The sequence below is a fragment of the Dermacentor albipictus genome, chromosome 9 (genome assembly GCF_038994185.2).
Source record: "Dermacentor albipictus isolate Rhodes 1998 colony chromosome 9, USDA_Dalb.pri_finalv2, whole genome shotgun sequence".
NCBI lineage: Eukaryota > Metazoa > Arthropoda > Arachnida > Ixodida > Ixodidae > Dermacentor > Dermacentor albipictus.
Window position 1 is genome coordinate 53,048,243 of NC_091829.1, and position 27,242 is coordinate 53,075,484.

Below are 27,242 nucleotides of genomic sequence, written 5' to 3' on the forward strand. Positions count from 1 at the left end.
TGTTTGTTGCTGATAGAACGTTGATAGAACAGCAGAGCCTCGCACGTCGGAGGGCGCTCTGCTTGGTGTACCGGTAACCCGACGAGCACAGATCTTGCTGACATCGTTTACAATCGTTATCGAAACAATGGGTGAATCATCAGCTTCTTTCGCGACAATCTTCCCATTGTATGACCAAACGCTTTTCCAGTGGTATTCATGCTTCCTTTTGACAGCCATGGCAAGTAATTTCTTGAGGGCGGGGCAAAGATGTTCGTTCACGTAAACTGGTGTTGCGTTCTGAAGGCCAAGGTCATTGTTCGTCAGTCGAGTTTTCTTCGCTTTCTTAAGCACGTTTTGTGCGCGACTTGAACTGGAAAACGATACGAGACCTATCAGCGTTGCGCGTAGGCACGCGGTGACAGACCTCGATATCACCGTCGTCGATAGGCTCGTTTATTGCAGAGCAAACTTTGGAAAGGATTCGTTTGTTCTTTCGTCATCTTGGCATAACTGGCACAGTTGCAAGACAGTAACAACAAATAGGGTTAAGGTTTTGTGTTGAGAAAGAGTGAATGCAGGAGAAGCATATGTCAATAGGCGATTGATAGTCAGTAGAGGTTGGACAGGGACACAGTGATGCACAAACGTTTCGTTGAGCGCGCAGCTTCGGGACATGGAGAAATATTTTCTTAAAAAATGCAAGTCGGCTCCATTCAATGCATCAGGGCAACCTGTTCAGAACAATTCTCCTTTGAATGGTTTTCAAGATCGTCCTCTAATACGCTGATTGTACATTGCGCACTTTCTTTAACAGAGCCTATAGGCCCAACTTCGTGCGACTTGTTTCAAGCATAGGACAGGTGTTAGAGCTATGGTATGAGTTTCGTCATTGGCTGGCAGTCAACCGACATGACAATATCGGTGTTGACACAAAAAGGAGGTGAAACCATTTCAATTTTTCTAGAGCACTCATTTCTGGCATAGCATGCTTTCTTTGCTTAATTATTAGGATTATTCGTGACTTTGCCGCTAGGAGACAGCACCCCCCCCCCCCAATTCACACTTTCGCCTTATTAATGAAACCACTGAAGTCAGGAGTGCTGAGCAACATTAGTACTTGCACAACTTTACTCAAATGAGCTCAACACGGGTCTAGCATCCCAAGTAATGACACGCTCCACAATACGTTGCACGATGTTTATGCAAACATTTAAGTATGCCGAAATATATTCTAATCAAGAAGCCGCCGAAAGAGCTATCGAAGTTACAATAAGAATAAAATATAACTAAGATTTTTTTTAATTTTTATGCTTTTGGAGTTTTCGTTTTGCAGCGGGTTTTCTCTCGCGCCGTCTTTTTGAGATCCAGATTGATTTCATTTATCTGCAGCAAAAGCCACCCACAGCTGACCTATTGCAGCAGGTCTTTGCGTCCCCTACTAAAGCAAGCCTCCTAGACCGGGCGTCGGAACAAATGCGGCGGTGAGGTGATGTCAAGTCTACTGTACATGCGGCCGTGACTGTGCTGGCATCGATGTCCACAGGTAAGCTGTGATGAGGCGTCTGTAAGTAGGCCGGTTTTACGCGACGCCGACTGACGACCTCTTCGCGACCATTCTGAAAAATCGTTGCCGACATAACTGTTCGTCGTAGGTAGCTGCGTCCGTTTTGACGATCCGTCTAGGCCATGTAGCGCCTTCTGCCGACAGCTTTGCCGAATGAACAAGCATAAGCGGATGAAGACAAGAAGTTGACAGACACTTTAGCACACGCTAAAGAGGATGAAGGCGAAAGCCCGCGGGTTCACGAGACATTCATTACACTACTTGACATCATCATTCTAATGCGTTAGTTCCTGTTTTTTCCCGCCAAAGGTCGAAGGTGTGACTCCCAGCAGAGGTAGTGTGGTCTACCCTCGTCCTTTGCGATGTCAACTGGAATCCGACTTGGTGCTGTGGCCAGTTCGGAAATATCTCCAACTGAGTTCGAGTCCCACCAAAGGTCGTGGGTTCAATTCCCTGTGAATTCTGGTGCCATAACGCCGGACGGCGTACCGCCGGACATCGGATTTTTCTTCCTATCAGCCATCTTAGCCTTTCGCCTTAATAAAGATCCGCGCATCATGGTGTGCGCATTAATACGACACGTGCCTCTTCATTGTCTTCTTTTGCAATCACTGCTAATTCTGCAAGCCTCGTTGAGCTGTTGGGGCATGGCGCTACATGTGCATTCAAAGTGAATTTCATTATTTCAATCGTATCACAGCTGGTCCTTCCATCTTATATGCGGCTCAGCCTAATCCGACTCTACTTTCGTTGCTACTGCCTGTGGCAGTAGCAAAAAGGTACCGTAATTTCCAGTTGTTTTCTTTAATAAAACGCTTTTTAATGATTGTAGCACAGAAATACCTGGAGCACCATTGCAGTTCGTCGGACACTTTAAAAATTAACATCTCGACGTTAGTGCAGTCCAGAGGTTCCAGAAGTGAACGCGCCTTGTGAACGCACCGACTGTATTTCCCAAATTTATATAGAGGCCTTAATGATAATAATTAAAAAGTTTAATAACGTAATTATGTTCAATATTTAATTAGGTATTTTGATTTCTCGTAGAAGTAATAGCTGCCTGATCGAGTAATTTAGATCAAGAAATTGTGCTATCTCCCGCAAGTAATTTTCAAATATTTGTTGCAGCTAAAAAAAAACCTGTATTATCTCGCAATGTTCATTAAACTATAATGTGTGCTTATTCGTACCGTTAATAAAGAAACAGGAAATGCTCAAAACCCGATACGCTGCACTATTGCGAACTACGGAGTAATTTTGGCACATCCTGGGCGGCATTTTTCTTTCTCTTCGGCTTGCTATAGTTGCAACGGCTGTACAGCAATTAATCGGCGCCACTCGTGTTGGTTGAATCTGCACATTTTCGGCCCTGCTGAAAACAAACAAGAGTAAAAGTTTTGTTGACTTTCTTGAGAATTTGCGGGGCAATGAGGGCGTGTCATCCTTGTGTGTAACCTTGTCCAGCCCAACGTCGCTGAAATGAGCGGTGCTCGCCATAGGAGGCAAAAAGATAGGGGGCGATGGAACGATGCTTATCTAACTGCGCGCACCGACTGAAAGCACTGCAGAGACGCATGCATCGAAGCTAGCGAGAATCATTTCCGAAATGTCTGTACCTTTCTCCAACTGTTGCCGAGGCATGGCACTTGAGATCGCACGTCTGCCGTGCCTCTCCGAGAGACGACCGTGAATGGGACAGACTAGAACTCATTCCCAAAGAGTTTCCGCCATCTTGCAACTATTCAGCCTTGAAAGAACGGAATTCCCCCGCATGACTCGCGTGCGATGAGGCAGTCTCACTAAGGCAATTACGAACAAGCGCACTCCCACATTGCACGCTATATCGTGCGACGAATTCCACGCAATTCCAACAAACTTGTCCCGGTTGCAACGCACCGGCCATACATTACCACGTAACACGGGGCATGTCAGTTAACAGAATCGGTACTTCGTAACTTGCCCCAAACTGTCAGCGGTGGGAATTGCTTTGTTGTCCAGCGTCGATTCCAGGGACCAGCTTGATCTGGTCAGGAAAGCGCGTCGGGTGGCTGCGACTCCTCATGGGGTCCTGGACTGCATGAGGGTTGCCCAGGGTCCCATAGCCCCACATTCTGACAGGCTGTTATTTTCAGTTCATTTCCTCCGTTGTTTTAAATTGACGCTAAACATAATGCACATTTGAGCTGCATTAGTAAATTACCTTGCTAGGATACTGAACAAGCCAACTCTAGCGTGGAGAGCTGTTTGGTATGTCTCAGCAACCTAAAACAACAACCAATGTTTAGGCCGAGAGTTTGGCCAGGTTTCATTAAGGCGAAGCCTTGCGTAGGATGTGCTGCATTTTGTTACGTGCTTTAACATAGCACGTAACCCCTCAATGATATTGTTCATATATACACTTAGAGTACATTTTCCATTCCTGGATTGGGGCGGGGAGGGAGGGTATGTGTGGTGTAACGATGAACCCTTCTGTAGGTTTCATTTGCGTTCCCTACGGTGCACATCACTGGTTACGCTGTAGGAAAATGACGATCAAAACGCTTCTGAATGAAGCTCGCTCAAAGTTGCTCATTGCGAATTTTACCTTTCCTTTCTTTCTTTTATGGTTAGCTTGTCAGCCATGTCGCAGAAACTATGACGACTCACGGTAATCAGGCTACATATTCTCTTCGCGCACTACATACGTTGAACTTGCGTAAAATGTATCAAGCATACGCATTTTTATCTTCGAGGTGCTGGAACATCCAATCGACGAAGGACAACACGTGATGCATCGCGCTTAATCAAGTGAGTTCTCATAATTTAAGAGCCTTTTAATATGGGCCTAATACAGTCAGGAATCTGCGTTTCTTAAAACTCAAAATGACGGAATCGAGTAAGTGCGATTTCAAGATTCAGTCATTTTCTCAAGGAACGCGAACAAGCTGATTACTGGTTTCAGGCATTACGAGTTAGTAAATACTTTCCTTTTCCGCCGTTGCCGCCGAAACAGTCCACATCGCCAGCGCTTGTCAAGCATACCTATAGCAAAGTAGTCGTGTGCATAACGACGCTGTGCACATTCAAGTGAAGTGGGGCCACGTTATCTATTCGCAGAATTCAATTCACCTGAAGATGGATGCTGTGTTTCTCCTCTCCCTTGGCACCACTGCTGGACAGAACTGACAAAACCCAAATGACATACAGAAATGTGTGTACACCGCTCAGTGAAGGAAATGCCTTTCTTTTACTGGAAGCTTCTCCGGCTACGATGTAGGAGCGCACGCCAATAACGGCGGTAATACTTTATTGAAACAGGAGTATTCGTTTACTTCAGGCAATCGATCTTGCTAATTACGGGATATCTGGAAACGTGTGAATGCAGTGAGTAAATTCGTCTTCTACGTGTATGGTACGTCCTGCGAAAAAAAAAGAAGAAAAGGATCATAAGTTACCGTCGAGAACAAACGAAACTGTTTAGACTTGCACAAAGTACTAACTTGCATTGCCCAAGTACAAACTTGACTCATACTAACCATATCGCAAGGTAGCTAAGCCGGCAGTTCTTTCGTATTCAAACTGTTTCGTGACTTGGCAAATGCGTGATTTTCCAAAAAGCATCATTGTGTTATATGCAAAACGATTGGGCATAGCATTGTGCGCCTACGCAGACATATATTGGCCTCATGCAATCAAACAAATTATGGCAGTAAAGCGCGGTTAGTAACCCAGCAATGCATCCGAAGCCACCATGCACTAGAACACAGGGAACCGTTTGTACTTGCTCGACATGTACATAACCGTTCCTTTAGCGATGGATCCCAAAGCAAGCAAGGCTGCAATATTGTAGCGATGCATTTGTTCGATTCTATGCCATTACTGTAAGCAACGCGGGCAGAGCATCGTTCTGATGACTCACGAAGCGCGAAAATGAATAGCGTCGGAAAGGGCGCCGCTACGAAATCGTGGCTCTGGGTTGATTTCTTTGACCGCCTGAATTCTTGGGCGCAGGGACATGGAAGGCGTGCTGAGCCAACCGGGAACTCGATTCAGGTTCTGTGCGCTTAAGTTGCCGAATTCAGACTACACGGATTGTTTGCTCTTCGGCCAAACTGAGTTTTTATTTTGACTTTTCATTTTTTGTTTCGTTATTTACTGACATTCATCAACTCCTACTACCCGGTTCTCGACTTCACCACATGGGAAGCGCCACTTCCACAAAGACGACTCTCGCTAGAGTTATCACCATTTATTTATGTTTTATTTTTTTCACTTGGTCAATCTCCCAGAATAGGTACGTTCCATTGAGAAATGAGGTACCACAGCTGTTTAATAATAGAACTAATGTTTTTTTTCGTGAGGTGCATTGTTGTTGTTGTTGTTGTTGTTGTTGTTGTTGTTGTTGTTGTTGTTGTTGTTGTTGTTGTTGTTGTTGTTGTTGTTGTTGTTGTTGTTGTTGTTGTTGTTGTAGTAGCTGATGTCGTTGTTGTTCTTGTCGTCGCTGATGTTGCTCTTGTTGTTGTCGCTGCAGATGTTTTTGTTCGCTGATTTTGTTGTTGTTGGCGGAATGATGGTATCCGGAGACATTTGACCACCGCAGGACCAGATGTACAAGTAATCAAATAAAAACTGCAGCGGCTAAAGAAAGACGCAACAGCGCTATCAGCTGAATTCATGCAAATATTTTTGTTATTCTTATATTGAACTGGGTGCAGCGGTGGCGTAGAGGTAGAACACCCGCCTCGCGTGCAAGAGGTCCGTGGTTCGAATCCCGGTGCCGGCAATTTTCCACCGGATTAAAAAAAATTAAAAAAAAATATCCGCGTGTTGATAAAATTGCACACACAGGCCTGGAGTGTGGCCTGATCCCGGTGACCAGAACCGGTAACGCACTCCCTCACCAGAGCAGGATTGGCCACCCTGGTGCAGTACATGGCCACAACCTCCTATGAACACAACAATCAAACCCCGGCCCTCAGTCCCCAGCAGCTGCGAAGCAACTGACCACGGCGGCGGTCAGACCTGCGACGCTGCAGAGGGTGCTAAGAATCACTGGCTCCGGACAGGCCGCCATTGGAATATGAACCTGGCAACGTTTAATGCTAGAACGTTATCTAGTGAGGCGAGTCTAGCAGTGCTATTGGAGGAATTAGAGGGCAGTAAATGGGATATAATAGGGCTCAGTGAAGTTAGGAGGCCAAAAGAGGCATATACAGTGCTAAATAGCGGGCACGTCCTTTGCTACCGGGGCTTAGCGGAGAGAAGAGAACTAGGAGTCGGATTCCTGGTTAATAAGAATATAGCTGGTAACATACAGGAATTCTATAGCATTAACGAGAGGGTGGCAGGTCTTGTTGTGAAACTTAATAAGAGGTACAAAATGAAGATTGTACAGGTCTACGCCCCTACATCAAGTCATGATGACCAGGAAGTCGAAAGCTTCTATGAAGACGTGGCATCGGCGATAGGTAGAGTGAAAACTAAATACACTATACTAATGGGCGACTTTAATGCAAAGGTAGGCAAGAAGCAGGCTGGAGACAAGGCAGTGGGGGAATATGGCATAGGCACTAGGAATAGCAGGGGAGAGTTATTAGTAGAGTTTGCGGAGCAGAATAATATGAGGATAATGAATACGTTCTTCCGCAAGCGGGATAGCCGAAAGTGGACGTGGAGGAGCCCGAACGGCGAGACTAGAAATGAAATAGACTTCATACTCTGCGCTAACCCTGGCATCATACAAGATGTGGACGTGCTCGGTAAGGTGCGCTGCAGTGACCACAGGATGGTAAGAACTCGCATTAGCCTAGACCTGAGGAGGGAACGGAAGAAACTGGTACATAAGAAGCCGATCAATGAGTTAGCAGTAAGAGGGAAAATAGAGGAATTCCAGATCAAGCTACAGAAAAGGTATTCAGCTTTAACTCAGGAAGAGGACCTTAGTGTTGAAGCAATGAACGACAATCTTGTGGACATCATTAAAGGAGTGTGCAATGGAAGTCGGTGGTAACTCCGTTAGGCAGGATACCAGCAAACTATCGCAGGAGACGAAAGATCTGATCAAGAAACGCCAATGTATGAAAGCATCTAACCCTACAGCTAGAATAGAACTGGCAGAACTTTCGAAGTTAATCAACAAGCGTAAGACAGCTGACATAAGGAAGTATAATATGGATAGAATTGAACATGCTCTCAGGAACGGAGGAAGCCTAAAAACAGTGAAGAAGAAACTAGGAATTGGCAAGAATCAGATGTATGCGTTAAGAGACAAAGCCGGCAATATCATTACTAATATGGATGAGATAGTTGAAGTGGCTGAGGAGTTCTATAGAGATTTATACAGTACCAGTGGCACCCACGGCGATAATGGAAGAGAAAATAGTCTAGAGGAATTTGAAATCCCGAAGGTAACGCCGGAAGAAGTAAAGAAAGCCTTAGGAGATATAAAAAGGGGGAAGGCAGCTGGGGAGGATCAGGTAACAGCAGATTTGTTGAAGGATGGTGGACAGATTGTTCTAGAGAAGCTGGCCACCCTGTATACGCAATGCCTCATGACCTCGAGCGTACCGGAATCTTGGAAGAACGCTAACATAATCCTAATCCATAAGAAAGGGGACGCCAAAGACTTGAAAAATTATAGACCGATCAGCTTACTGTCCGTTGCCTACAAAGTATTTACTAAGGTAATTGCAAATAGAATCAGGAACACCTTAGACTTATGTCAACCGAAGGACCAGGCAGGATTCCGTAAAGGCTACTCAACAATAGACCATATTCACACTATCAATCAAGTGATAGAGAAATGTGCAGAATATAACCAACCCTTATATATAGCTTTCATTGATTACGAGAAGGCGTTTGATTCAGTCGAAACCTCAGCAGTCATGGAGGCATTACGGAATCAGGGTGTAGATGAGCCATATGTAAAAATATTGGAAGATATCTATAGCGGCTCCACAGCCACCGTAGTCCTCCATAAAGCAAGCAACAAAATCCCAATAAACAAAGGCGTCAGACAGGGAGATACGATATCTCCAATGCTATTCACAGCGTGTTTACAGGAGGTATACAGAGACCTGGATTGGGAAGAATTGGGGATAAAAGTTGATGGAGAATACCTTAGTAACTTGCGATTCGCTGATGATATTGCCTTGTTTAGTAGCTCAGGGGACCAATTGCAATGCATGCTCACTGACCTGGAGAGGCAAAGCAGACGAGTGGGTCTAAAAATTAATCTGCAGAAAACTAAAGTAATGCTTAACAGTCTCGGGAGACAACAGCAATTTACAATAGGCAGCGACACACTGGAAGTCGTAAGGGACTACATCTACTTAGGACAGGTATTGACGGCGGATCCGGATCATGAGACGGAAATAATCAGAAGAATAAGAATGGGCTGGGGTGCGTTCGGCAGGCATTCCCAAATCATGAACAGCAGGTTGCCATTATCCCTCAAGAGAAAAGTATATAATAGCTGTGTCTTACCAGTACTCACTTACGGGGCAGAAACTTGGAGGCTTACGAAAAGGGTACTACTCAAATTAAGGACGACACAACGAGCTATGGAAAGAAGAATGATAGGTGTAACGTTAAGGGATAAGAAAAGAGCAGATTGGGTGAGGGAACAAACGCGAGTTAATGACATCTTAGTTGAAATCAAGAAAAAGAAATGGGCATGGGCAGGACATGTAATGAGGAGGGAAGATAACCGATGGTCATTGAGGGTTACGGACTGGATCCCAAGGGAAGGGAAGCGTAGCAGGGGGCGGCAGAAAGTTAGGTGGGCGGATGAGATTAAGAAGTTTGCAGGGACGGCATGGCCACAATTAGTACATGACCGGGGTTGTTGGAGAAATATGGGAGAGGCCTTTGCCCTGCAGTGGGCATAATCAGGCTGCTGCTGCTGCTGCTGCTGCTGCTGCTGCTGCTGCTGCTGCTGCTGCTGCTGCTGCTGCTGCTGATGATGATGATGATGATGATGATGATGATATTGAACTACCGGTTCATGGCCTGGCCGACCCCCAGAGGGGGCATGTGCCACTAACATATGGGCTCTACATCTACATATATATGGATGATAGGAGACTAAATATATGCCAGAGGCTGCAGCCTCGGGGCCTTCGAGGAGTTCGCTTAGCCACTGCCATTGCTACATATACGCGCGTAACCTGCTGGACTTTGGCGAAGATTAGAGGCCACACCGCGCTTTCTCCACGTGGTTGCTCTGCTAGGCTCTATGATGCGGTACCCGTGGGCCTCTTGAAACTCCATACCTCAGGATGGCAAGCGCGATAGTTCTTTCCATTTTCCTGGGCGCCAGAACTTTTGCCATAACACGGAATCTCCATCGCACAGCCTGTAGTCGTAATGACCGTCGTATAGGTAACGTAACCGGTGAACTTTTGACAAAGAATACAATGGGCGTTCCATGCTACACTTCAGTACGCAGACCTGTAACTTTATTACAGCTATATTTATTGTTTTAGTGTGCGTTTATGAAAACGAGTACCTGCCAGATCCATGCAATCTTCAGTAAGCGCATGCCATAGGTAGTGTAAACTGTTAGGTGGCCCTTTGCCCAAGTTGCCCCAATATCACCAAATCTCCCCCGACATCCGTGAAACTGCATGGAGTTCTGCTTACACACCGCATGCTGACCCTTTGTTCTTCGGTTCTACGGGTTCAGGCTTCGGTGCCACCGCCGTAAGGCGCATAGGCTGTTGACTCTATTGATTCTGATTAGCCTATAAAGAAACCGTGACACTTGCTATAGCCTTATCAAGGACAGACGCTGCGAGGGGTGTTCGTTTACTTGCTTAAACCAAAACTGAAACCTTGTGGAATGCCCCCATTTTCTCCAACTGCCGTCTCCACCGGCTGGATCCTACATTGAAGCTGCCGATTCAATCGAACTTCTCCCACCGTGATGCAACTTTGTAACTTTGCTGTGCCGCAGCTGGTTAGGGGCGGCTTTTACGAAAGCCTACTCATTTCTTATTGGAATGTCCGACACTCCGATCTCCGACTCGCGCAACTGTGAGAAGACGATCGAGCACGTGTTATTTTTTTGTAATCTTTATGACAACGAATGCATCGTTCTTCGGAAGGTGTTACACCGATTAGATAACAGACCATTTTCAGAGACGGAGATTCTCGGACCATGGCCCCACGCGTCGCAGGTTTAAAAAACGGCGCGTGCACTGCTACGTTTCATGAAAGCGACTGGCCTTAGTGACCGATTATAGGCATAAATGTATGCACATTCCCACGCATTCACACCAATGGTATCTTCTTCTCTCCCTTGCCTTTCTTTTCGTCCCTTAAACCCATTCCCCTGTGTAGGGTAGAAAACCGGTCGAGCATCTGGTTCACCTTCCTTCCTTTTCTCATCCCCCTGTGTTGGTTAGCTCTGTGAGGCCCGTAGGTGCTGTTGCGGAGGGACATGAAATGCAATCGGCAGGCTTTCTTCTGTATAGCTATGCGACGAGACTAATGACGCGCTTACGCGTTCCCATTTCATTTATCTATATCTAGCGGCTGCTATCGAGTTGTCGGACTGGGCTTTGCATGTCACGTTCATGTATATGCTAGCCGGTCAAGCTGAACGAGTGTCGAGTCGAACGACGACCGTTCAGCTGCACAGGTTAGGATGACTCATCCTGTCCCACATGGAACCCGCGTGTGAACGAAGAAGGGTCCTTTCGGCGGTTACCGGCGCTGAACGGGACACCATGTTTTATATTTTCACTTGTCATAGCCTCTCTCAAGAATCTTGACCCATTCAGGGTACGAGCACATGTAAATGACGTCGCGACACGCTATTTGAGTCCGTCTTTGGCTCCAACAGCTGTTCTCGTGTTCACACGTGTAAACGTAGGCTATTGCTATACCGCCTGATCTGCCGAGGTCAGCGCCTCATGAAGCGTTTCCTCTGGTGCAAAGCATTTTTTTTTTGCTTTTATGTTCTAAATGCCAGTGCTCCACTGTAGCACTTTGTCTTCATCAAGGGAACGCAGTGCGTGTATGTGTATCTCTGGTGTAGCGGCGGAGAGGGGGGGATGGCTCAGTCATGTTAGTATGAGCTGCAACGCCGTCCGCGTTGATGAAGGGGCTCCGATTAAGATGATAATGATGATTATGATGATAATTTATTGACATGCATCTCGACCTGGCCGGTTACAAATGGTAACCGATCATGATTGAGCTAATCATGTGTGCTATACATGCTTTTCATTCTAACAGTTTTGTACACGTCCGCTTTATCTTCTTCAAAACTTCTCTATCTTGTATCGCTTCCTAAGCCTGCAGTGGATCCGGTAGCACCAATCTCCTCACTGCTTTCTTTGTTTTTCACCTATGCTTTAAACGACTCTTCCATTTATCGATGGTTCATCGGTTGATGCTTCTGGCCACTTTAAATGTAACTGTTTCTAGAAGATGTACGTTACCTACGGGTCTCACTGGGTGAATACTTTAGCAAGATTTCTGGATGGATGGATGGATGGATGGATGGATGGATGGATGGATGGACGGACGGATGGACGGACGGATGGACGGACGGATGGATGGATGGACGGATGGACGGACGGATGGATGGATGGACGGACGGACGGACGGACGGACGGACGGACGGACGGACGGACGGACGGACGGACGGACGGACGGACGGATGGACGGACGGATGGACGGACGGATGGATGGATGGATGGACGGACGGATGGATGGATGGACGGACGGATGGACGGACGGACGGACGGATGGACGGACGGACGGATGGATGGATGGACGGACGGACGGATGGATGGACGGACGGATGGATGGACGGATCATCAGGGGTACAATCAGGACTCGACGGGAGCCAAAGGTCAGTGGGTCGCCTCGCATTGGGCGCTCACGGGAAGACTACAAATGAAGCTGTGCAGGGTGATATGGGCTGGACTAGGTTCAAAGTGAGGGAAGCTCGCAGTAAAATTGAGTATGAAGAACGGGTGAGGAATATTGTGGAAAGTGAATGGGCTGGGAGAGTCTTCAGGTGTCTGTAAAAAAAAATGATTCACAGTGGAGGAAAAGAAGTAGTAAGCTAACCAGCAAGTAAGCGGCTTGTATGGTAGGCAACACAGCAACAAAGAAGGTCAAGCGGAAACTCAGAGAGGCTGAAATAATCTCATGGGGGGCGGTAATGGAAAAGAAACCTACCATGAGTATCTACTTAAGAGGAAAAAACGAAATCAGGAAAGAAACCATTTATAATAACTCAAAGGAGAGCTGATTACTTTTTGAAGCGAGATCGGGGTGCCTTAGAACACGCACCTATAAAGCGAGATATGAGAAGCAAGAAACATGTGCTTGCTGCGATAAAGCTAGGAAAACGACGGATCATGTTTTATCAGAATGTGAAGACGCCTACCCAGCGGTTGATTTAGGCACCACTGGTCTCCTTAAAGCCCTTGGGTTCAGCGGGAGCAGACGTAAAGCAAACATGCACGCAATAGGGATTAGTAACAGGCGATTGGAGGATTGGTGGAACAAAAGTAGGGAAACGACAAAAGAAGGAGACGTACACAAGCAGAGTGCGCAATAGGGGAATAGAAAATTTGGGCGTGGTATTTCATAGTGTTCTTTGTTTCTTTTTTTCATTTTTTAACATAGGCAGGACAATAGGCAGTATAATAGCAAGATCGTGGTGGCGCAACTCACCGCCTGTTTTCAAAGGGGACGCTCATAATATTCCATCCATACATCCATCCTTTTCTTTTCTTTTCTTTTCTTTTCTTCTCTTTTCTTTTCTTCTCTTTTCTTTTCTTTACTTTACTTTACTTTTCTTTACTTTCCTTTACTTTTCTTTTCTTTTCTTTTTCATTCATCTCAATGATGGCGCCTTTTTTAATGCTAATCAGTACGAACGCATTTACTTCTGCACGAGGAAGCAAAGAAAGAAGGAAGGAAAAATGAAAAATTTTTCTTAAAAACCTACTAGCGGGAATCCGGGGGCCGGTGTTACAGACGTTGCATGCATGCCGGATGAGCCGGCATGCAGTACATGTTGCATGCAAGCAGCCGCACATGGATTTCCGCAAAATTTCCTTCTTTTGTCTTCAGATCGGCTTGGGACTTGCAAATTCATCATTCGTCAAAGAATATGTATTTTATAATAACTACAACGATTTGCTGCGATTATGCGCGCGCGTCGACATACACATTTGTTAGTTCCCTTAAAAAAATGATAGCAATAAAACACTGCAGGTTACGCCAAAGTAACGCCCGAAGCCTCGAACATTAGGATGGGAGAAATCAATGTTCTCACTACATCGAAACTTACTAGAAATTCTACTTACCACATCGAAGTTGATGATGTTCAGTGCATCTGAGAAGAATGCGTTAATGTAGTTCGGTTTATCGGATTCTTGCGTAACCATTGTCTTGTCGAAATCGGTGCTTACGATGTACTCCGTAAATGATACGCGAATGGTGTAATGCAGTAGCGTACCATTCGGAAGGCTTCCATGGCTAAAATAATGGGAAGTTATTTTACCATCCCCGTGTGTCAATTTGACCCAGTTTCTGCAGAAAAAAAGAAATACAGAATAAGAAGTAAGCGTAAAATGTGACCCGGCAAGGCGTACCGCCATCTATTATTTCGTATGTCATTGCGTATATTATTTCGCTATCAATTTCAGACCAAGAGTTAATGCAAAAGTAATTGCAATTTGTGTTTCATGCAGTCAAGGTCTCTTCAATGCAATAATAATAATATTTGGGGTTTTACGTGCCAAAACCACTTTCTGATTATGAGGCACGCCGTAGTGGAGCACTCCAGAAATTTAGACCACCTGGGATTCTTTAACGTGCACCTAAATCTAAGCACACGGGTGTTTTCGCCTTTCGCCCCCATCGAAATGCGGCCGCCGTGGCCGGGATTCGATCCCGCGACCTCGTGCTCAGCAGCCCAACACCATAGCTACTGAGCAACCACGGCGGGTTCTCTTCAATGTCGAAATTGACAATAAATGCCTATGACTAGAGCGCCCCCCATTTCTTATTTCACTCGCAGTGCAACGGCCTGTGCTGCAACCAGTGAGAGCAGCGCTCTGATGAATGCATACCGGAGGTCTACACATCAAGGTGTCCTTATCACCGCGCCAGGTGGAAAACTTGGACCACTGACTGGCGTTCGTTGTCCTTTCCTCATCGTATGTATGTGCGTGTGTGTGCGTGGATGCGTGCATGTGCTTGTGTAAACGCACGAACAACGAAGCGTTGTCGAAGAGGTGAGGTTTAATTCGCCAACAACACTTTCGAAAGTGATTAATCGATTGAAAACGCTTTCTTCTGACGCGAAAATTTTACGAGTCGAACGGGAAGGCATGATTTTCCTGCCACCCTCTGGTTTCCTCCGCTGCCAGGGCCCGACTGATGATCCGTTGCAGCGGGTCAGGTTCATTTCTCCGGAGGATGGCCTCACTTGCTCGAAACTGGGCAGGGGGTTCTACCTTAACCGATGTTTGGTGGTACTTGTCCGTGAACTCTCCGCGTTGAGAGCATTGCGGTCTCTAATTCAAGGGCGGAACTTTCTTCGACGGGCATACTGGCCTCTGTGCTTCTTGCTCATAGCGGTGACGTTAAGGAATGTCTACTGCGGAATCAGACCCTAGCTTCTCGAGAGAGACAGAACTCTGCGACGGCTCTTTATTAACATATTTCGTGCCAAATGTGGTGACTGCGTGTCACTCTTCGATGAACGTCTTCGCCGCCAGCTTGGGTAACTAGGTTTGTGCCACTGGGGTTGTGCCACTCTATAAAAACAAAAAAAAAGATCCCTTAAATTTATCTGGTGCTTAGCGGAAACGGGCCCGCGTCACAAGGGTTCCTCAAGGACAGCGATATCCGGCGCATTAGCAAGCTGCGCCATGAATTCACTCGGTATGTGCCGCTCTTCAGTGAACCTATCGCCAACTTGGGTTACTCAGTATGTGCCACTAGTTTTGCGGCAAGTGAAGGAACAGTTCACATTGTTCCCATGCAGTGGCGCGCCACGCTATTCGTCTCGTACGCCGCTCGCTGACTTCACGGCAGTGCTAATAGATCGTGCTGCATATCGAGAAGGAGGGTGAACGAAGAGTCCGGTTCCCACTTTACGCGTTTCCCAGCGTTCACGCGCCGCAGCGCGCACTGCACTTCGGAGGGCACACGAAGATTTCACGACCGCTTTGCAAGATGGCGTTGGATGTTGTTAGAGAAACGTGAAGGAGGTGTCCCACTGCAGCACAAGTCTCATACATACCTCGTTCGACGGTGGCAAAGCGTTGTCGCTGTATAGACCGAATGCTAACGCACCACCGCCCTCAATCATTGTGTTCGGCAACTTTTATGCGAAGCATATTACGAGGGCTCAACCCAGCTCCTCAGGCGCGGCGGTGACCATGAAATCACGTGACACCGTGACGTCACGACAGAGGAGAAGTGGCTTTGGCTCAACTCTTGCAAGACGGGCTGGGTGGGAATCGAACCAGGGTCTCCGGAGTGTGGGACGGAGACGCTACCACTGAGCCACGAGTACAACGCTTCAAAGCGGTACAAAAGCGTCTCTAGTGAATGCGGTGTTGCCTTAGAAACGCGCTGTTTCTAAGGCGTGCGTCTCTTGCTCAGGCGCACATTTCGTTGCCGCGCCGAACGCTGCTTTGCTCGACGCTCACCGCGTCCAATGCGGGGCGCGTAGTCGCTGCCCTGTAGCCCATTGTCTTACACCCCTTGGCGGGTCGACGGGAACGCTGTCGCGTTCCACTCTTGAAGGCGAAGAAGTAATGCATGAGTTGTTTCTTCGTCTAGCCGAACCAAATATAGCCAAGCAACAGCAGTTCACCAGGCTAAACAGTGGTTCAACAACTAAAATAAAGGCTAGTATGCTTCGCATCCTGGGCTTAACCTTACCTAAGCCACAGCCATTTTTTTTTAAATTTAATTTTGAAACGCCTATTGCCAACGCATTAAAAGGCTACTGGGAAAGAGAATATTGTCAACCAATCGAGCGTGGCAGGCAGCTGCAATGGAAACGCAATACCAGGTCAGGGAATCGAAGCCGGTACCAACTCACAGATGTGTGAAATTTGTTTTTCTTTCCATCAAAAAAGCCTTCCTTTTGCTTTGCCAATTTCTGTACAACTGATCTCACCATATTTGGGGCCCGCTGCGATTCTACCTTGGCAAATCTACTTGCCTCCGTGTTTTATTTCGGAACGTCGGGGGATGGCTCCCGAAACGGTTTTGTTCGTGGGTCCAGTCCCCAGATCAGGAGGAATCGTTTATCCTAGTGCGAGGTTTCTTTCTTTTGGAGAAGTATGTATTTGGTTCTCTTCCTAGTTTCGCGCGACCCTATAGCGTCGATGACTGTCTTCTCTGTGACGCAAATTGCTTCGCACTATCCATTACTGCAAAACTGATCCCCAAGAATACAACACATGAGGGCGAACCAGAAAGTCTACGCCTTTATTTTTAATTATCCAGAGTGAGGTACCATACAGGTGAATAAAACTATGCGTACTGTTCTATCTACCTTACACTACTTTTCCGTATAGTCCCCACACCGATTCAGCCATATGTCCCATCACAGCACCAAACCTGTGGTACCCCTGTCGCAGACTGTGGAACCACCGTCGGACTGCAGTCTTTGCTTCATCGTTACACGTGAATGGCTGTCCTGCCAGCAGCTTCTCCAGCTGACCGAAGACGTAGAGATCACTAGGGGCGAGGTCCTGACTGCATATGGTGGGTGGTCCAGACTCCCCCAGTGAAATTACCGGAGTTTGTGGGCGGTTCTCATCGCCACACTTCGTAGCTCGTACGGCGTGGACTTGTGCACCACAGCCGCCATTTTCAACAACTGGCAGCAGCGGCAACGATGTCAGGAAGCGGCGCTACTCCCATTGCCATTGTTTAACGAGCGCTACCCAATCTTGCCGAAGTTCCGCGGCTGAAGATCTTTCTTTGAAGGTTAGCGATACAACGCTGGCGCATGAGCAAATTTCTGTCTCCTCGAAGAAAGCCGCCCATAACAAAATGCGCAGGTAACACGTAAGGACAGTTGCAGCAGCGGTCCACGAACTTGGCCACACAGATTCATTCCATTGCTTAATATGCCATTCACTACACTTTTGCAGCCTGCACACGCCTTCAGTCCACATGATTCAATCCAGCATGATGGGAGCGCAGTGAGTTAGCGACAACTCAGTTGCATTTCCGACAGCTGATCGAACAGATGTAACATGGAAGCGGGGATAGTTTCGTACTCGCGCGCTGCCACTGAGGCAACGTGTGGCACGGGCGAAAGCGCCATCTGGTTTCCCTAGAACGAACTGCTCCGCGAAAAGAGTCAATAGTTTCCAATCTTACCACGGCGCTCGTTCACAAATTCGGCACACTATTTTCCCTGAAACTCCGAAGTTTCTTTTGCAGGGCCACTGACGCCTAAGACACGCTAATCCTCATTTATCATTATCTTTTTTTGCGCTCTTAAACGGCCCTTTTGCGGGACAGGGGGGGGGCGGAGGGGTCGGAAATATTCATTCATCAGTACAGCAAGTTCTTGAGTAATATGATACATTTGGAAACAAGTTCTTACACGGTAATTAAAAAGACATATATATACGAACTGTATAATATAAACATACAGGTAGCAAAACAGCACCATAAATAAAATAGGTATCAGGTGTTAGTACACTGCGTATTTATTTAGCAGGTCTTAACTTCTTTCTATTTTTTTTTGGCCAGGAAAACGTGATGGTCCCTGAAATGTGGTGACAGAGAGAATTAACTCAAATGTTAGCCTTGCAAAAAAAATTATAATAGGTAAAATAAATAAATAAATAATAAAATAAGTAAACTCGCTGCTTTTCAGAGTTGCGAAAGGGTGAGTTCAATTTTTTTTCACCATGTCTTCTTACTGTTACATGACGAGAATCGGACTAGTACAACAAAGCTATTACTCACTCCTTAGTGTTGTCTACCAGCTCGCATGTGTAAACACCTATGGTTCCCACTGGCATCCACAGATTCTTTAGACAACACTCTCTTCCCTGTAACAAACCGGTTAGACATGTTTAGAACGTTTGTTTGCATTTTTCGTATTCTCATTGTATAAGCTTCTAAGAGTTACGGTAAATGTCGTACCTCTTTTTCTTTTTTATTGTTCTTGAGAAGGTCACTCTTTCTTATGCAAATTTTGCTTGTAGTGTATACAAAAGACTCATAACTTATTAGTAAACTTTAACAAATCTATAATAACACAACATCCGTCTAAACTTTCCAAGATTTACGACGTGATAGCAGGCTGTAGGTAATCTTGTTTTTTTTTTTTAACGGAGAGTGCTTCGCTTCGACGGCTCTATAAACCATGGCACCGTCCAAGATGCGTTCTCCGCTGGGCAGCAAATATATATATAATATACATGTATATATATTTGCTATCTACTAAAGGTAGACAGCTCTGCACCTTTCTCGTGCGCTCGCTGTGCCGGTTGTTTAGCATGCAGCACCCAAAAATTAGAAGACGACGCACCATCTATAATAGCTCGGGTAGACACTCTCGTCCTGTGTCGTTGAGGCCCTTCGGGACTCAGCTAGCATGGAGACGCCCGCGTACTATGCATAAGGTGCACGTTAAGGAACCCCAGGTGCCCAAGTGAAGCCGGAGACCCCCCCCCCCCCCCCCGCCCTCGCTACGACGTGCTTCGTAATCATATCGTCGTTTTGGCTAGTAAAACTCCTGAATAACTTTTTTTTAGCACAGCGCAGCGCAGATTATTCCCGCTTTTCATATCTGCACGTACCAGCGTCTCTTAGAGTGTCCGGTAGCCTGCTTAGGTACTGTTCGGTTCCAGTGGCGATTGATCTGTTTCCGTTTAACCTGCAATGGTTATACTGTTGTGTTTCTTCAAACACAAAGCTTCAACTGGCGCGCAAAGTAGAAGCTCAGATGTGGTCGCCATCGTCCGACAGAAAATGTACACGACGACACCGCGGTAAAGACACCCGCCATTGTGGCTCTCTGGCTATGGCGTTAAGCTGCTTAACTCGTGGACGAGAGTTTGATGCGGGCCATGACGGCCGCATTTTGACGGGAGTGAAATACGAAAACAGGCGGTCGTGGACCTAGATTTCAGTGGACTTAAAAAGAACCTCAAATGCCCTCACCCCCCCCCCCCCCCGGAAAAAATATCTTTAGTCTCCCACGACGGCGTGCCACAACATCACGTTCTGGGTTTTTGCACGTAAAGCTCGAGAAATTATTTTTTGTAGTTTTGTTCTGTTCGTTTCTTTTTTTTCTTTTTTACTTCGATTGGAACGCGAGTACTCAAGCTGCGTGCGTGCTTCTGGCAGTCGTACCCAACAAGTCTCGTACCCAACATGTATCGTACCCAACAGGTATCGTACCCAGTATGTCTCGTACCCAGCATGTCTCGTACCCAGCAGAACTGCTACCCCGCACGTCTCGAACCCAGCTCCTACCGCTGGGTGACGCTGGCGCCACCCGCAGCTGACCGCACCACTACATATCGACAAGACTGTGTCATTCACATCGTACGAGAAAATTTGAAAAAAAAATCAGTTTACCACAACTCTGTGCTGGTCTCGCGAAGCGTGAATCATGCTTCCCAAGTAAGTTATTAAAGCTGGTACACCGGTGCTACAGACGTCATCTGTAACTCGTTTCTTCATTTTTTTTATTCTCCCTCCCTTATAGAAAACAAACACTGCCAGCAGGGTTCACATCTGACACGCGTCGGCACACGCGAATCGGTCGTTATGCGTAATTCCACGCTGACCTTTGGACGGTAATTTAGACTATATCCTAGTAATGAGAGTGAGAGAGAGAGACGAAGAGGAAAGGTAGGGAGGTTAGCCAAAGACGTGCCCGGTTGACTACGTTACACTGGAGGAGGGTAGCCAATTTCTAGAAACCCTAGCAACAATACCACGCAAGAGCCGGGGTGTGTAATCCCGTCACGGTTTGAGAACTTCCCAAGACGACGACCGTGTAGCTCCAAAGACAACAGCTCTGACCTTCCAACGTGTTTGGCTGGCCGATTGAAATTCTCTACTATCTTTAACGTTGGCAGGCATTTCAGCATTTAGCAAACGCGAAATGGATGCAATATTCCCGCTCCGCATGGGCGCTTTTCTATTCAAATAATCAAAGTTTTCAAGAGCATTACGGATATTTTTGTACAGGTTGCGCGATACTTAACGATACGGTAGTACTTAGCATATCAACAGTTGCATACGCAGGGATATGACGTCACGCAGAGAATACCATTTGGAAACATGTCCCCTATCTCTATGTTTAGGGATACGAGGGCACTTACCAAGACGGCATATTAAGAAACAAGTAAAATTTCGTGAAGTCTCCATTCATGTTTACCGGTGTACCAATGGTGCCAGCGTCTTCCGATCCCGTGAAATTCCCAATCCGAGGGGGTCACTAAAGTGAGCCAAGCGCGTCGGTGCTGTAGGAACTGCAGATGTTTGAGCTTGGTAATTCCTTACTCTCCCAAAGGTAAAGTTGCAAAGTTACATAGCCCAGCAAGCTTTTTCTTGCTAGTCCCGCTAAACCATTTCATGATTCATCTGCAGGCACACTTGTCTTCAAATGAATGACTATATGCCAAGCAAATCAAACAGACTAATTATTCTTCAGATAAGAGCAGTCCGGTTAATTAGAAAATTTCATCCTGGAAGTCACGCAGCACTTTTCTAAGAGTGGTTTTTGAAAATGTATCACTTATTGGATGCTGAAATAATGTTGTACATGAGGGGAAAACACGGGGAAGGTGGGAGCGGAAAATTCAAGACTGTAAACAAAACGAGAGCAAGGTAAAAGCGGGAGCTAACGTTTGCACAAGAGGATTTGTCTTTTTCAAGGAGACATGCGTTCCTCGGGAGAGTGTATATAGGTAGAGTTCTTCTAAAGAGGAGAGGGAGTAAGGCGGGCGGCTGAGGCAACGACCTAAGGTTTGTTAGTAGCGAGGGTGTACAATTAAGAATAAAGGGGGTGCTATGCGCGCGGCAGGTTACAGGGCCGTGTGTCAGCCGGCGTGTCAAGAGAGGGAGAGAATCGACTTTTATACTGAGCCCTTAGTAAAGGATGGTGCGCGCTGGCACCAGATTGGGTGGAAGCTTCTTCTCAGGTCGCATATGCGTCCAGCAGTTCCTGGCCCCTAACCGTTAGCGCGAGCTGGGTCGGTAGGTCGGGCGTGGACAACAAGGTCTACCATCGCTCGGGGGGTGGGGGGTGGACTGGAGAGGGGGGGGTAGGGATGGAGGAGGGTTGTTGAGCTTAGTGCACTCTGCAAGGATGTGGGCTAGAGCGCCTTTTGATCATCTGCAAAACGGGCATGATGTGTGATGCTCTGTTGGGAACATCTTGTGCAAAAGCACGGGATGCGCTAGCGACCCCGCTTGCGTGCGTCGCACGATCGTTTGCTGCATTCGGCTGAGTTGCGGATGCGGACGGGGAAGCCTACATCTGCCGATTCTGTACATTTGGATGATTACTTTGTAAGTTGTCATGGGGTGCGGTAGCTCTGGCTCGTCCTCGGCCCGGATTGACAGTTCTCGGGAATAGTGCTCGGCGAGTGCGTTGCGTTCCACTTGCGAGTGAGCCGGAACCCACACGAGCTCAACGGCCCGTCCCGGTGGTTTGCATTTGGTGAGGATCGCTAGTGCCGCGGGAGAGATGTTCCCCTTGCGGTAGCTTGCGTAGGCGGTTTGGGAGTCTGTGACCATGGTCCGCACTACCGGTTGTGCGAGTGCGAGGGATACGGCCACTTCTTCCGCTTCGGCTGTATTCGTCTTCCGTATCGACGCGCCTGTGACCAGTTTAACGATGGTGGTGACGACCGCCGTTGCTCTGGTTCGGTGCTTGGGAAGAAAGGCGTCCGCGTAGAGAACCTCGGGGTCCTCTTCCAGCTGTCGAGCCAGTGCATTGGCCTACGCAGAGCGTCTGTCGTCGTTCCTCCCCAGCTGCGTGTTCCGGGGCAGGGGCGTGGTCTTAATAATGTCTCTCTACGTTGTGGGCAGCGGCTCCGTTCTCGGTTACTGTTCAACTTGCCATCCTATCTTGCGTAGGACGGGCCAACCGTGCTCTGTCCGGCTCAGCCTTACTCTCTGGTGGGATAGGTGTGCTTCCACCATCTCTTCCACTGTGTTGTGGGCACCCATTTCCAGCAGCTTCTGCATTTACGAGTAGACTGGGATGCCCGTGACGCCTCTGACTGCTTTCCTTATCGTCGTTTCAGCATCTCGCGGTTCACCTTCGCAAGCTGCATGTACGGTGCGGAGTACGTTACGCGTGACACGACGAATGCCTGCACCAGGCGCAGTGCGTCTTCTTCTTTGATTCCTCTGTTCCGGTTGGTGACTTTCCGGATCATGCTTAAGACCTGCTCTGATGTGGTCTTGATTTTGTTGACGGCTGCGTGCGCCTTGCCGTCACTGCGCAACCGCAGGCCCAGTATCCCGATCTGCTGCGTTGGCTTGATCTCTGTGCCGTCGATGGTGATGATTATGTTCGGCGGCGGCTCTTTCTTTGGTCTTCCGGGCTGTACCATGAGCAGCTCCGATTTCTGTGGAGCGCAGCTCAGGCCGCAGGTCGTGGCATACTCGTGGACGGTCGTCGCCGCTCTCTGCAGGGCTTCATCCTCCCAGGCATCGAACCCCGAGCGGTTCGTCCACACCGTTATATCGTCGGCATAGAACGCGTGGTCCATGCCTTCGATCTGATTGAGTAGTTCGGGCAAGGCCAGTAGTGCCAGGCTGAAAAGCACTGGTGACAGGACCGACCCTTGTGGGTTACCCCTGTCTCCGAGCTCCACAGGCTCTGACCGTTCCTTTCCTATCCGGATAGTTGCCGTTCTATTGGTTAGGAAATCATTACTATAGCTGTAGGTCTTGCAACCAAACCCCGTCTTGCGCAGGTTCTCGAGCACGCTGGCGTGGGATACGTTGTCAACGGCCGCGAGCACAGTACCCCTCTATCTGCTTCGCTGGATACCGTACATACGTTGTGAATTTATGAGATATGACTTGGCATACTTTCGTACACATGCCCTTCCGGGAATACGCAATAAAATCTTAGACATGTTCGCTCCAACATTAAAAAGTCGCACTTTCGCCAGAAAGGCAAAGCAATCGACTGCAACAGCAAATTGCTAGATAGCTATACCAATTAAGGATACTAGGCTTACCCGCAGTATGAACTTAGAAACATTCGCTTACCAAATGAATTAACAAGCATTGTGTCAGTGCGCACTCGTAAACGTGAGCACGTCACACTCGATGAGCGCGGACACTCGCTGTCGAAACGCTGGTGTGAGCAAGCGCGGCAGCAGCGGCGAGCGAAGTCACCCTCATGCGGTCGGTCGCTTCAGGCCAAGAGCGGCCAGAACAGAACGCGCGCGATCATGCCTCTGCAGATCCCTTTCAACATAGGGCGCGCGCCATGGCACGCGGCCGTGCAATGTTGGCACTTGTTATCGGAGTCAAAGCCGCGCCACCCCCTTTCCTTCTTCGCTGCATCCCCGCTTCCCTCAATATATGACGCCCGAGATTGAGCCTTGATCGTTAGTTTCCCTCGCGTGCTTACACTTACGTACACATAAAGCATACGACGGGCTGCGACGGTCTCACCGCCTTTGGGCTTTATGCGGAACATCACAGCGACGGCAATGCTGACGACAAAAATACGCCTGGAGTGTCCACATAATTGCCATCGCAATAAAAGTAAGTGTTTTGGGTGCTTTACGTGTAAAAACCACAATGTGATTACGACGTAGAAATTTGGGCGAGCTGGATAATTCTGACAGCCTGGGGTTCGTCAATGTGCCCCGAATTGCGCAATATACGCGCTTTCTTGTTTTCCACCCACGTCGTAACGTGGCAACCAGCGCAGGGGTCTCACCCGCTGCTCGCCTTCAGCAGCGCATCCCCATAGCCGTTGGGCTTATAGAAGATTTCACCAGAGAGGAGAAACGAAACAGTATAAGTACCTAACGTCAAGCTGTTATAACGAGCACTAGACTTTCCTAGACAATGTGAAGCAAAGCAAATCGTTTGTCAGTCCCATCAAAAAACAAGCGTGAACGGTGGCCGTACAAAACAGACGTTACATTTTCGTCCCAGCGTAGCCTACGTGTCATTTTGTTTTTCATTTGTGTTTGCATTAGTTTGTGTGCCATTTATTATATCCTAATTATACGTATATATATATATATATATATATATATATATATATGAATATATATATATATATATATATATATATATATATATATATATATATATATATATATATTTATATATATATGCGCCCTATCCTCGTGAGTAGTGTATGCCTCACAGAGCCATTGATTGTTAGGCAGAGATTATCTACCTTGTAGCCCTGTCACCCAAGACAAAGTGCCGTCTGAAACAGTGCTGGAAATAAATAAATTAAAACATTTCCCTGCATCGCAATGTTTCTGTGTGGACGGTGTGCTGCAGTGTTTAATTGCAATGTCATTCTTGCGTGGCATGACAGCCTGACTCTAATTCAGGCTGTCTTTCGTGATTTCATCTCAGCCGCATTTTTTTACACCTATATATCTTTCGGTCACTTGCACCATTGGCCAATGTTGGGCAAGGTATTGGTTTATGACACAACGCCGTCTTAAACAATAGTCAGTTTTAGTTACACGTACGTAGAGGCTTCACGTACGCAAACGTGAAAAGCCTACGTACCTTACGTGCACGCCATCTGAAACGCTTTTAGCTACACGTACGCGACGCACGCCAAGAGGGACCCCGTAGCTCCATCTATCGGGAAATGTGAACACGGCGGTAGCCAATTCAATCCTGTCGCCGTGTTTCGATGCGAGCCGTCTGCGCACGCGCGGCCCGCTATCGCTTGTTCGTGATCTCGCGGAACTCCCACGCGAAGCTGTCTACGTGCGCAAGAAACGCAAGCAAAGAATTGAATCTCACGTACGTCCGTGAGGCGCGCGCGCGCCCGCTACGTTTTAGGCATCCGCACTGCTGACACGTAGAAGCTCTACGTACGCAAAGCCTCTACGTACACCCGTGAGCAAAAATATACGGACCACAAGGTCGCCGAAAATCCAGGATTGCTTCGTAACTAAGATGCATGAACGGAAACTAACGAGTGCAATAGAAAATGCCTAATGTCAAGTTCGGACTGCAGTCTTTAATTTGAAGTTCCATTCAGAGACAGAGGAGAAAATGAGTTTTATCGCGCAATCCTTGGTCCGTATACTTTTGCTCACGGGTGTACGTGCAACCAAAACTGTCTAATGACTTACCCAGAGATTTCCCGCGCGCGGAACAGTGTCACTAGTCGTGCTCATTCCAAGAAGTATTTGGCCCACGACTTTGATGCGGAAAGTCCACGTGAAGTCTGCGAAATGGGAAAGAAATTTAGAATTGGTGATATAGAGCCATCTCAAGAGGATCAGAATGCTCAGGGCAAGCATGGTTTATGCTAGGCAACAGCCTGTAATCGAATAGGTTATTAGCGAAGAGTCTATCTATCTATCTATCTATCTATCTATCTATCTATCTATCTATCTATCTATCTATCTATCTATCTATCTATCTATCTATCTATCTATCTATCTATCTATCTATCTATCTATCTATCTATCTGTCTATCTATCTATCTATCTATCTATCTATCTATCTATCTATCTATCTATCTATCTATCTATCTATCTATCTATCTATCTATATGTCTGTCTGTCTGTCTGTCTGTCTGTCTGTCTGTCTGTCTGTCTGTCTGTATATATATATATATATATAGATATATATATATATATATATATATATATATATATATATATATATATATATATATATATATATTCTGGCACCCGCCGTGGTTGCTCAGTGGCTATGGAGTTGGGCTGATGAGCACGACGTCGCGGCATCGAATCCCGGCGACGGCGGCCGCATTTCGATGGGGGCGAAATGCGAAAACACCCCTTTATTTAGATTTAGGTGCACGTTAAAGAACCCCAGGGGGTCGAAATGTCCGGAGTTCGCCACCACGGCGTGCCTCGTAATCAGAAAGTGGTTTTTGGCACGGTAAACCCTATAATTTAATTTTTTCATTATGTGTAATTGGACTGAAGAAAACAAAAACAATTATTTCTGATTAGGCGCAATTTCGTCATTGGCCCTCTGGCGTTGGTCATAATTTCTCGGGCTGCGCCAACTTCACCCGTCTGCCACGCCCAAATGGCAAAACCACGAAATTTCTCAGCATTCAAATGACGTTTCCGCATTAAAGACGGAATAATATGCTGAACAAAGCTGATTTTTTTTTTCCGAATGGCGGGGCACTGCCCCGTTCTGAAATGAATAAAAGACGACCGCGAGCCAATCGCACAGGCACTGGCTACTCAACACGGCGGGAGAGCATGGATTTATTTGCGTATAATAGAACTGTATTACTGTCTGTATTCTTCAAAAACAAGAAAGGGCCTGACAGATGGAATGGCACACTGTGGTATAAATTTCGTAAAGAGGGATAAGGTGCCTCAGAATGGCTGCCCAACGTTTCAATAGGAGGACCTATCTTCGTCAAAGGCGGCCTCGTCATCCTCGGCGAGTTAGTTTTAAAGGGTTAGTGCAATGACGTCACGTGTGGGTGTTGTCGCTGGCGGCTGGTTTT

At 47.1% G+C, this 27,242-nt stretch overlaps 2 protein-coding genes across 2 annotated transcripts in view; one reads left to right on the top strand and one right to left on the bottom strand.

Moving 5' to 3' along the window:
• LOC135918290 (uncharacterized) overlaps positions 1–27,242 on the top strand; it is a 343,130-nt gene that overhangs the window by 257,655 nt on the left and 58,233 nt on the right. The window contains exon 6 of the mRNA XM_070525723.1: positions 1,372–1,525. The gene's annotated coding sequence lies outside the window, so the exon portion shown is untranslated. The remainder of the gene's footprint in view (positions 1–1,371; positions 1,526–27,242) is intronic.
• LOC139049872 (uncharacterized) overlaps positions 4,800–27,242 on the bottom strand; it is a 64,342-nt gene continuing 41,899 nt past the window's right edge. The window contains exons 5-8 of the mRNA XM_070525714.1: positions 25,873–25,967; positions 18,509–18,594; positions 13,861–14,086; positions 4,800–4,944 (exon numbers count right to left, since the gene is read on the bottom strand). Of these exons, the coding sequence (XP_070381815.1) occupies positions 4,927–4,944; positions 13,861–14,086; positions 18,509–18,594; positions 25,873–25,967 (425 nt within the window). The 3' untranslated portion in view covers positions 4,800–4,926. The remainder of the gene's footprint in view (positions 4,945–13,860; positions 14,087–18,508; positions 18,595–25,872; positions 25,968–27,242) is intronic.